The sequence below is a fragment of the Triturus cristatus genome, chromosome 10, assembly GCF_964204655.1.
Source record: "Triturus cristatus chromosome 10, aTriCri1.1, whole genome shotgun sequence".
Classification (NCBI taxonomy): Eukaryota; Metazoa; Chordata; class Amphibia; order Caudata; family Salamandridae; genus Triturus; species Triturus cristatus.
The window spans coordinates 570,752,663-570,765,396 of record NC_140593.1 but is presented as its reverse complement, the minus strand read 5'-3'; the positions used below and the strand labels follow the sequence as shown (position 1 = coordinate 570,765,396).

The following is a 12,734-nucleotide window of genomic DNA, read 5'->3' as shown; positions in this document are numbered from 1 at the left end:
AGGGTTAGGGTGTTGGGTGAGCAAACTTTGATCACCCGGTGCAGGGCGATGGCGGCATGCTATTCTCCTGTTCACAGGAGCCTGTGCTAGGTTTGAACCACGTGCCTAGAAGGACATCCGTCAGTGCTCCATTAAAGGGGGTTCGATGAAAGCCCCAGGCTGGAGCAATTCGGTAAAGGGATTAGTCTTGACCTGCACCAAGGGTAGCTACAATGGCATAAGATGCCCCCACCTACGAAGCCACACTAGTCGGACAGAGTATGCAAGTATCCGGAGATGTGTCCAGTCAACTGGCTTCTCCAAGGTCCTCAGACCAGTCCGATCACTCACAAGGGGCATCCAACCGGTGTTCCAAAGGGCCAGGAACCTCTCCCATTCTTCTGCACTTCTGCTCCCGGAAATGAGGGGAGGCGCGGAGTCTAACTCAGCAACGATTCCGCAGAACTATGCATAAAGCGTCTGTTCCTTACCTGTCTAGTCAACCGACTAGGCGAAGCCGAAGTCTGTTTGAACAACTTCTTATGCCTCTTTCCCAAGTGTCCAGGGAACTAGACTGCGAAGGAGTTGGAGAGGGGCTCCTGGAGCGGTCATGTAATCTTCTCTTCCTCGATCGAGACAGGGATCTCCGAAGAGTCGCACTCTACTGTGTAGACTGCTAGGCCACAAGGAGCTTCATGGATCACTCCTGCAAGGCCTACGGCGCATTGGCCCACGGCGCATTGGCCCAGCAGTCCTAGCATGACTGAGTCGTGGTCACACTCGAGACCACAAGCAAATGAGAAAGGGGTCAGTTACAGACATGGCGTGGTGACATGCGCCACACAGCTTGAAAACTACCCGTCAAGAGGTCATCCCTCAACACACAAGAACAAATCTCTACAAAATGTCGGAAAAAGTCTGTCAAAAAGAGACAGAGAATCTACGGGTCAGAGCTTAACTTGAACGACAAGAAAAGAACTGACATTTGCGCACCTGGGTGGTGCCTATGTAGGTGACATCAATGTCACAACAAAGGCAAATGATGGCGGCGATGTCATGCAGAGCCTAACAGTCACTAGACAGTGCGTGCATGGGTACTGCTCACGCAAAAGTTTCCAGATCCAGTCTGACACCTGGGAAATTCAAAGGTAAGGAATCTGCAGCTAGAAGTCTATCAGAAATTTCTTTCACAGCCACCTTTATTTGCCAATTAGGTATCAGTGCTTGTATTTTAATTGGCGTTTGTCCTATGCTCAAATATATATATATATATATATTTGTTTTTTATAACTCAGCTGCCTAAGTGCATCCTCTACATGTTTACTCTGACACCTGGTTGAAAAGTGAATTTCTCTGCAGTTTGGGCAGGGTAGGGATGGCTGGGGTCCACACTGACCGTGGACCCCAACATTAGATGCATATTTAACACAACTAAATATCAGTCAAGGGAACACAAAATGGAAATATTAAAAGACAATAAAAACGGAGGCTCAGGTAAAATTCACGGGGATTCTATGTCAGTTGCCCCATAAACCTTGAACAAATAACTGCATTTTTAATACAATTAGTAGGGTAATCCAAGTACACAACCACTAACTACATGCGGTTTAGTTTTTAGCATGAAATAGAGGAAGTGGACATTTTGCACATTAGTCTAAATTAAACAATTTCCAGGTCACATACTAATTGTTTGTTAGCAACAAATGGTTTGAGAACAAATGATGAGAACGTTTATAACTATTAAGCTTAAACTATAATTTCCACAGTCCGCTACAATCTCGATATCGACAACCAAAAACCACATCTAAAAAAGTGTAGAATTATCTTACCCAGAGATCCACCAGAAGGTAATTTTAGAAAGGAAGGAAGCACTACTCTCTGGACATGGATTCTAAACAAAAAGAAATAACATTCATAAAAAACAGTCTTATTAAAAATCATTAAACATACGGGTAACAAGCTGAAGCGCATTCCAAATTTAATGTAATGGTATTCATATATACGCTTTATGACTATTTACACAAGTGACAGTCAAACTTTTGGTGAAATCCTAAAAAGCTCAAGCACATCACCAATATAAAAGTAGTAATCCCACAGTGAAGCTCTAGATTACAACAGTTACAAAATTAAGAAGATTTTTAGGATAATAAGCTTCATGCAATCAGCTCTTTTCCTATTTAATAATCATTCTGCTTTAAAGAACAATGTAGAGCAAATCACAACACAAGAACTCCTCTTCATAAAAGTGCCACAAGTCGCATTGATCAGTCAGAGCACTGCTATTTCAAGAAAGAAATGTAAATGTACTTGGCTGGTGTTTGGCACCCATCTGCATGTCAGCCCCTACTCCCTATCCACATCACCAACAATCCACATCACCAACATATCAAAATGCATTTCATTAGCTTTCACATCATGCCAATGCATGTGATGATCATCATACGGGTAAGTGGATTTTAGAAGGAATAGGAGCACCGGTGAAAAATACCTCATTTAGGATGGTGGTGGGTGAGTGTGTGTAATTTTATTGCATCAGGTTCTCCGTTGCCAACACCTGGGCGGATAAAACACTAGGAGGAGGAAATCGAACAAGAAGCAACATCGTATATGGAAGACAGGTCTTTAAAATAAGGTCTACAAAATGGGTAAGAAGCACATATTGCTGGCCTAGGGATTTACCATAAGGCAAGTCAAGGAAGCAGATTGAATGGTATCTACCTGAAGGGGAAACACAATCCATCTATCAATAGATCACCAATGGGAAAGGGTAAATCCGTCAGTGAAATATGACCAAAATAAATAAAGTTTAATTATGAGTTAAGCATTAAAACAACAAGATAATAAAGGGTTTATTTGCAAGACATGAGTGAGGTCTTGGTTTACAAAAACAATCTGGTGAAAGCTGGAAATAGTGTAGATGAGTCGTGAGGCTTACAAACTTCAAATAGGGCATTTGACCAAAAAATATAATAGAAGAAATGAGGTTCAAATCACAGGATCATTTGGGGCTTAAAAGGTTAAAACAGAACAGAAGGAAGAAGCTTTGCAGTTTCACCGATGCACAAATTAAATCACAGGAGGATGCGATTGCATCAGTTAGTCTAAACAATTTGACAGTTTCCTTTTTTACTTTTTAATGAAACGTCAAAGGATTTTAAATTAACTGCATACCATGCAAAACATTGCAGCAATTTAGAACAGCTCCAAGTGCATGGTAAGTCAAACCCAATGTAATACAGTGCAGGACCAAAGCCAAACCCAGAAGCTTTCTGAGTTTGGCTTTGGTGAATAAAATTCTTGTTTCTCAAATTAAGTTAACAAACTGGACTCCATGAAGTTTATAAAGTTTTGCAATATTCAAGGAACTCCGGGTGAAAATAGTAAAACACAAAAAAAAAAAGTTTGTCCAATGATTGGCCTAAAAAACCTTTTTCTTGCAAGAGAATTCTCAAATTAAAAATCCCCTCTTTCTTGCAAAACATACTTTCAAAGTATAATTTCTCTACTAATTGAAACAGTTTCCCCTATTATTTAAACTGCAATATTTAGGTTTGGAGGTTTTTGCTTCATTTTTGCAAGAATCAACAATGACCTCTAACCATCTCAACACACTCTATTCCACAAAACACATTCCCCTAACTTCCTATTTCTTGCCACTTGTGTACTGCTACCTCTCCACCAAGATCCAGTCTATCAGAGCACGTTCTGTATTCGGTGTAATCCAGGCCAGAAATGAATGCCACCACCCAACTCCCACCACACACAAACATAACCCCTACCACTCCCTCCTCCTCCAAATATCTGCAGATGCGTTCCCTCATCCGTTTCTAGAACTCATGCTCCAACTGCTTCATCACTAGTCTGTATCTGGAGTTGACCAATTCCTAGGAAATTATGGGCAAAACTTTGAATTATCAGGAACATGACAGTTTTCAAAATTATGCTGGCAAGTACAGCAGTCTTGAGTCCCAGTCATCAATGAAATCTGGGAGGCCATCAGCCGCAGGTGTAATCTTTTTCATGGTAAATGTGTCATGTTTTATTTGGCCAATTTACACTGCTGGTGGTACTTCTTTCCACCACTAAGAAGCTACTAACTATCTCACTGTCAACTGTGTTTGCATTAAATGCTACCTCATTGTGGAGTTTAACAGGAATACCTGCTGGACAACCTGTAAGGGTCTCCCTAAGGCTTCTGAGTAAGGAGGGTCCTATAAGTAATCAGTCGTCTGACCCTCATCCTAATAACGTGCCGATCTAGTGCGCTTCCAGGATGTTCAATACCGTTCCTTCAGCTTCACATCTTTGCTACCATCTACCATATTACACAGCCCCCCATTTATGAATTCTAACCAGTCTCTACTACCAGCAAAGGAATTTATACACCAACTCTCAGCTTTCCAAGTTTCTAGCAGCCCTAGCTAGAATTTCCCCCGTTGGTCATTTGGGAGTGCTACTAGGCATAACAGCTCCAGTGTCCCCATGATGGAGCAAGGACTAAAAAAAGACTTGCTCGGACGCAATCCGCTCCTTTAACTCACTAACAAGTTATTAAAACTGTTTTGTGTAAACCTAATGCGCACCACATGAATACGCGGGTTAGTGAAGCTTGCTTATGTGTTTACTAACGTGGATAACATGAACGAAGGACTAAAACCGCTTTAAGCAGGAAATCTTTACTGCGCATGCGTCAACTACATCTACGTAGGATGACGAGCTATCGCTTGGAGGGAAACTCTTGCATATGAGCAGAAGACACTAAAATGGAGTCTTAAACACTAGCGTGCATGGCATCTGCTTAGCTGAAACGAAAACAAGCTATTCTACTAACATTAATGCGGGAAAAGTATTAATAAGTAAAGGGGAATAGAGTAGAGGTGGGTGGTATACAGTGCGACCACTTTATTTGTGAAATTAATATTTGTTTTTCTGACTATCACTAGTGCGCATTTGGACCCCTCATGTATAACTGAATGAAGCTGAGCAATGAGAAGATTGCGCATGTCCACTGAAAGTTAACCCGGAATGATGTATTGCATATAGAATGGGAGCCAAGGACACAAGTGATATTCTCTGGGAATGGATGGTGAAGAGTTCAACAATAAGGACCAGAATTCAGAATGTTAATAAATTGTTGCAAGAGAATTGTGAACGCTTATGAGAACTAAACATTATGAATAAAAATTAAGGGGATGGGTTTGCGAACAATAGTTTAACTGATTTTAATGACACGTAAGCATGGTGTGATGGAGCTTTCCCCTTGCCTGACCAATCATATATTTCGTATTTTTACGATATTGAAACTTTAGTGGGTGGAACATGAAGAATGAAAGGTATAATTAAGATCGCTTTAGTTAGTTAGCTGGAAGGAGAGAACCAGATGCTGTAAGTCGTGCATGCTGTCCGTATAATGGGAGATGCTGTTGCTGGGAGAGATGCTGATGGAGCTGAATGCAGAACTTGAAGCAAAACTTTCTATCCTAATTTAATTGGGTTAGATCAGAAGATCTGGGAAGAATCTCGAGGAGGAAGAGTGTCAGAGAGGGGTGCAGCGCAATGGTCGGTATTCTAGAAAGGTCAACTATCCTGTCCTCTATCCTGTCCTGATATCTTTGTCGCCTGACCTATCCTGGGGCACCCTTACCAGCCCTTTGGCCAAGGGGTTGGTCTTTCACAATATTCTTGGTAATTATAATTTGATGTTATTTGCGAATGTTCTTTTCGCTCTGTCTGAGCATTAGTTATTGTATGAGTCTGAAGTATATGCTTGAGGTTTAATCAATTTAATTTTTTCTCCTAAGAATGATGGTGACTGCACTGTATTCTGAAGTGGTTCACATGCATTTAATTTAGATAAAGATTTAACATTTTCCTGAGTCTGTGGTTATTTACTTCAAGGTATAGAAAAGTTAGAATTATGTTAATTATCACCATCAACTAGTTCAACTAATGGTCCATCGACCAGAGGAAATAACTTTTTGATCAGTGAAGGGTTAGCTTGAGATGAATGGAGGTACCAAATAACTAATCCCGATTATTGTGGAAAATATAAAAAAACTGACAAACCAGCGGTTTACTCAATTGTGTGTTTATGGGCCCAGGTGATCATATGGTGGTAGAGTATCTGTTGTTGGTACGCCGCTGGATCAGTTTTCTGGTAGAAGAGTTATGGCTATTATTGACTAGTTTGGTGAAAAATATTGATTATGGATTTATTTTCAACAAAAGTTAGCATCTTGTTTTATGTGGTCTAGAATCCCAAGAAAATGAATAGTGGTGGTGACAGAAGCCACACTGCAGTGAGGTTACTAGTCTGTTTGAATAATACTGAGAAGCTACGTAGGGCTGCCAGTGTTAAACTAGGGACTATTTCGTATGAAATTAGTGTGAGTGATAGCAGAGGGTTCGCTGGTGAAACTTTGGTCTTATTTCCCAGTAGGGGTAACACTGAAGGAGTAACAGGGTGTCCAGAGCTTGAATGAAGAGTAGAGTAAACAGGGGTTTTACTCGTAGTGAAAAGGAGCTAAATTGAAATCTATCCTTTGCTTAGTGGAACAGACAGAGTAGTGAATGTTTTTCTGTTATTAATGAAGAATTTAATATAAAGTATTAAGAAATAAGTTGTATTACCTTAAGAGGGAGTCAGTCGCCGGAGTTGTATTGATGTCCGAGCCGCGCTGGGATTGGTTGAAACAGCAGGCTTGAGACAAGCAGATTGTAAAGGAGGGGTCAGTAGTAAGGAGTAGATACAGACGTATGAAAAGGCCGCGCTGGCATTGGTCAACCACGAGTGTGAGCCTGAGTCGGATTCGTTAATAGATGGAAGCTGCGCTAGGATTGGTCAAAAGGGGATTGTATGCCAAGTCGTAATTTGACTGGGGGTGTGAGCTGTGCTGACATAGGACGCGACATAGGTAATAGAGCTAGAAGATATACGGAAGATTTTTCTATATCGTCCGTCTGAAATGTTTGGAAGACGAAAGAAAATTACATTAAAGAAAATTAAAAACTTCTTTAACAAAGACAAACCTGTATTGACCAGAGGGAATCCTTATTCCACCGCCTAAAACGCCCGCTTCATTTATGATGAAGGGATATCACACGTGTATGGTTGGAAAATTGGGCGGAATATAAAAAAGGTGATTGCGTTTTGGCTTTTCCGGGTCATGGTACTTCTAATTTAAAGATACTTCAGAATTTGAGAGATCGAATGAATATGTTAGAACCAAATCCTAGAATGACAGTATGAAGCTTTAGAAGAATGGGAGATTGAGGCATTTGATCGTGAAAAATTCAGAAGTGGTCGGAGATTTATAGGATTTTTGCCTAGACATCCATATGAGTCAAGTAGAGATCAAATGAAACGTTGGAGAAGAGCTGTAGTGACAGAGGGTTTATATGCAGTGTTAATGGCTAAAGAACAGTCTGGAAGAAAGTGTACGGAGCAAACAAAAGACATGAATGCGACAAGATATGGTGAATCAGATGACGAATTGTTGGAGGAAATTGTAACTAAAAATCCTCCACCGTACCAAGAAGGACCCAGTAGAGTCACCCCAAGTGCACAGATAATGGGAACACCCTTAATTCCTCAAATTTTTACATGATACAGCAGTTAGTAAAGTGCTTCATGATAAAGAAAGGGAAGCATTGAATAGAACTAGGGAGGAAGTAGTACAGAAAATAAATCAATTGAATTTAAATACTGAAGGTTTGACAGTACCAGTGACTATAGGTCCTGTTAATCCATTATATGGAAATAAAATGAGTTGCCCAAAACCTCAAGCTGTAACAATTCCTTTGAGTAATCCCAGAAAAGAGGTAGTAATATCTGATGATCAGGCTAGTGAGCGTGATTCACTCATTTCATTAATGGACCTTCCAATAAGGGAACCTTTAATTGAAAACACTGAAAGAGTCATGCCCGGAAATTTGGAAAGATTGGCACAGGGAATAGAAAAACGAAGCTCAACACCAAAGATCTTTGATATTTACATATTGAAAGTGGAGTTGGAAGAGATGAAATCTGGAAATGTGGGAATAGAAAAGTTGAACTATTACAATGAGGAGGAGGAGGTTTTTATTTGAAGGAGTATAACCAGAAATGCAAAATTGTTTCATGAAAGATTGATAGACGTCGCTTTAGAGATTGGAGTAGGTATTGGGAGATCAAAATTATTACAGAAACCATATCGAGCGGAGTTTACTGACAAGGATTTGGAGAATATGAATGTGTCATTATTATTATTATTTTTAATTTGTAAGGCGCAACAGCTACCCAAAAAGGGTTTCCCAGCGCCATCTAGGAAGGACCAGAAGGAAGGGAACGATTATTGATTAAACAGCCAAGTTTTTAGGCTTTTACGAAAATTCGCATATACAGTTTTGTTGGGAAGCGGTGCAGGGAGAGTAAAAGGTAAAAGAATGGTAAAAGACTAGAGATAAAAGTTAATTAACATTTTGCAGTAGTGGGGAGACATTGCGAGTGGAGGACTAGGTGGACAAGAAAGAAGGAGGAATCACAAGCAAAGGAAGCATTATCTGCATTCTTACTAAAAGAATCAGAAAAAGCAGAGAATGTGTCCCATGAGAGAGGTTCCTGGTGGTGGATATGTTCATGTTCCGTGGAGCACACAGGATATTTAGTCATTTACAAACAATTTTCCTAGGTTGAGAAAGAAACCTGTTGAATGGTACAAACCGGTTGAAAGATTTGTGAAAGTTTTGAAGGTTATGTTGAAGGATGTGGATGGTTTGTTTGATATTGTGGTACCTGCTGACGTATGGACAGAGTGTAAGATCAGTTGATTGGCCAAGCGAGGAGTATGCTAGAGACTTGAAAACAGGAGCACCCTCAGAGGAGGTGAAGAAGAAATATCACCAAGTAATTACTTTTCTGAAAGGTAAAATACAAAAGAAACAGATTGTGTAAAGATAGATGGAACAACTCAAGAGCCAAAAGAGTCTGTACATGCATATTATGAGCGGTTACTGCAAGTGTTAAAGCAATAGGGTGGTTTTGAGAACATAGGTGATAAGGATATGGGACTTTTGTATCGGTTTGTGTATGGTCTAAAACCAGAGATTAGTCAGATGATTCAGCAACACGTGCTGGCAGAGTAAAACGATCGACAACATTTTGAAGTATGCCAAGTATTGTGGAGATGACATTGAGGCAAGGTGTAGAAAGCCAAGAGAGAAAATGATGTTGGCACAAGTAAGATTGGCAGAACAGTAGGAAAATAAATGAAATACCCAGACTGATAATCAGGTTAAAGAGCAGAATCGGAATGATCAAGCGGCGAATGGTGGCAAAATAAGAGGACGAATGAATAGAGAGGAAGCGAAAAAGAAGTTTCCTTGTCATGCGTGCGAAAAGCTTGGACATTGGAAGAACGAGTAAGAATGTTCAGAATAATAATGGGCCAAACCAAAAATTAAATCCACAGATGCAGAATGAAGTGATTATGAATCAGCTGCAGCAGGTAGTTACTTCACAGTATCAAGTGCCACCAGCTCCTATGCCACACTTTGTGAACACTCAAAAATACAGTGCGAACGCCAGATTTCACAGAGAAAGTGGTAAGAAAAAAATCTGTGGTTACACTATTTGTTTTACAGAACGATAATGACGAAATGGACTTTGCGCAATGACGGTGCCTGAGGGGGGAGGAAGAGGAGAGCGTGCTTGCCGCATCCTTGCCGGTAGATCAGTCAGGTCCATTTATTGATGGGAAAGTGGAAGGTGGTGATATCACTGTTCTATTGGATACTGGTGCTACCCGGTCTACTGCGAGAACACCAGACATCCCAAACCTACCCCTCTCGGGAGAATCTATCCAAGTTGTAGGAAGTGTCAAATCAACAGATTAGAACTCCAATCACAAAACCAATGGAGGTACATATTGGACATTTTTAAAGACATGCATTGGTTTGTAGTTTGCGATTCCAGTCCAGTAAATCTGTTGGGGAGAGACCTATAGTGCAAAGTGAACTGCACAATCTACTGTACACCAGATGGTGTTGCTTTCCAAACCCCTGATGTTGTATACAAAATGTTAGCTAAGCCAGGTGCTGAAGTAGATGAGATGTTTTCATTGATAACTGAAAGTGAATTGCCAGAAGAGTTGAGAACCACAGTGAATTCAGAAGTGTGGGATTTTACAGGAAAAGATATTGTTCTGATGTCAAATGTAGATCCAGTGAGAGTGACGGTAAAAGAAGTTGCAGTTTATCCAAACACACAACAGTACAAAATGAGTCCAGAAGTGAAAGCAGGAGTTGTTCCAGAAATTGACCGAATGAACAAACAAGGCATTTTAAAAGAAATAATGGATAGTCCTGGTAAATTGCCAATAATGGGACTTAAAAACCTAGCGGAAAATACAGGATAGTGTAGGATTTGTGAAAGATCAACAAAATTGTAGTGCCTTGTTGCCCAGTAGTGCCAAATCCAGCAGTGATCATTTATCAGATACCATGGAACGCAGGCTGGTTTACAGTAATTGATTTATGCGAAGCCTTCTTCTCTATTCCTTTGCACCCAGACAGCCAATATTTGTTCGCCTTTAGGTTCGAAGACCGGGTCTTGGCATGGTGCCGAGTTCCTCAAGGGTATACAGAGAGTCCCTCAATTTTTAATCAAATCCTGAAAAAGTGTCTAGAAACATTGGTCATGCCCAGAAACTCAGTTCTGGTTCAGTACATTGATGGCCTACTGGTGACATCAATGACACGAGAATATTGTGTCACTGACAATTGCATTACTTTACCATTTGGCTGAAGGAGGACGCAAGGTGTCTCTAGAGAAATTGCAGTTTTGTCAACAAGAAGTTAAATATTTGGCCACAAAATAGGAAGAGGAGTTAGAAAAGTCACCCCAGAGAGAATAAAGATAATCAAGCAAATGCAACTACCTTAGACACAGAAGGAGATGAGGTTTCCCGGAGTAGTTGGGTACTGTATGCAGTGGATAATCTGTTTTCTCTGCTGGCAAAACCATTGATTAAGTGGACTCGGAAAAGAGCAAAGGATCTGACTGTCTGGAATGATGAGTACCTGGAAGCATTTGTAAAATTGCGAAATTGTCTGTGTGAGGCCTCTGCCTTAGGCATACCTGATTATACGAAAGAATTTGCATTGTTCTGTTGTGAGAGCGAAAATTGTGCACTTTCAGTTTTGACGCGAAGGCATGGATTGAGCCGACGTTCAGTAGCATATTTCTCTGCTACTCTGGATCCTGTGGCTTCAGCTTTACCTGGCTGCTTAAAAGCAGTAGTTGCTACTTGTATGGGTCTGGAGCAAAGTGAGGAGATTATGATGGGACATCCAATTAAAGTTTACGTCCCACATTCAGTTGAGATTCTTTTAACAAGAACTCGAACGCTGCTCCTTACCCCTAGTCGGACGACTAAGTATGAAAGTGTGATTCCGGGAGCGGAAAATGTGACAGAAATAAGATGTACGGTAATGAATCCTGCCACATTTTTGCAATATCCATGTTGTGAAGTGAAAGATGAAGTGGATCACGATTCTCTTGATGTGACAGATGTGTATCAAGCCCCGTACAGAAGTAAAAGAAGTGCCCTTGAAAGGGCCAGATCATGAACTATTTGTAGATGGGTCATGCATGAGAACAGAGGGAGGAGGGCTTAGTGCAGCCTACGCTGTATGTAAAATATCAGAGGTCATGGAAGCATCGTGCTTACTAGGAGTCAAATCTGCACGAGTAGCCAAATTGGTGGCCTTAACAGAGGCATGAAAAATTGGAAGATAACCATATTCACGGACAGTCAATATGGTTTTGGGGTTGTGCATGATTTTGGCCAGCTCTGGATGCAGAGGGGATTTCTGACTTCTTCAGGATCTCCTATAAGACATGGAAAAAATGTAGAAGTTGTTGGAAGCAATACAATTGGCAAAAGAAATAGCAGTGGTCAAGTGTACTGTTCACCAGTCAGGAAAGGACTGTGGCGGCAGGTAACAGATATGCAGACCACATTGCTCAATATTGTGCAAGACATAACATTGCACTTAACAGAAAGTTGAAATAAGTGAAATCAGCTGCCAACATGTTTTCTCAGCTCTAGAAACATGGGATGAGGTTAGACAGTTGCAGGATGAAGTTGAAGCGAAAGAAAAGGAAATTTGGATAGTCAGTTTGTGAAAGAAGGACAGTAGATAATGTATGGGTATACACAGATGGCAGACCAGCCATGCCAGATTGCCTACTCTCTCAAATGGCAAGAGTATTCCATGGGACAACACATTAGCAGGGATTCGATGATCAGACTATTCAAATAGAGTTGATAGAATCTAAAGTTTAGGGTAGTCGCAGGAAGCCTTTGCCAAAGATGCCTAATTTGTTAGCAATTAAATCCAGTGGTCAGCTGGGGAAAAATTGGAAAGGCAGAAGGACCATTCACGAGATTGCAGTTAGACTTCACTGAGTTGGCTCCGTGCAATGATTTGAGGTATGTACTTGTCAGTGTGCCTATTCGAGGTGGGTTGAGGCATACCCCACAAGAATAAACGACAATCTCACAGTTGCTAAATTGATGTTGAGGGAATTAATACCTCATTTCGGTTTCCCAGTTACTTTGGAATCAGATGGAGGACCTCATTTTAATAATGAAATAGGTAGATTAATCTGTGAAGCATACAAAATTGACCAAAACGTGCACTGTGCAAGCTGTACAGAGGCTTCTGGAGTGGTTGAGCAACTAAATGGCACAATCAAGTCAAGGTTAGGAAAG

At 40.7% G+C, this 12,734-nt stretch overlaps 1 protein-coding gene across 3 annotated transcripts in view; it reads right to left on the bottom strand.

Moving 5' to 3' along the window:
- ABCC1 (ATP binding cassette subfamily C member 1 (ABCC1 blood group)) overlaps positions 1–12,734 on the bottom strand; it is a 1,390,768-nt gene that overhangs the window by 1,174,471 nt on the left and 203,563 nt on the right. For all 3 annotated transcript variants that reach the window (XM_085632083.1, XM_085632084.1, XM_085632085.1), the window contains exon 6: positions 1,809–1,870. In XM_085632083.1, the coding sequence (XP_085488209.1) occupies positions 1,809–1,870 (62 nt within the window). The remainder of the gene's footprint in view (positions 1–1,808; positions 1,871–12,734) is intronic.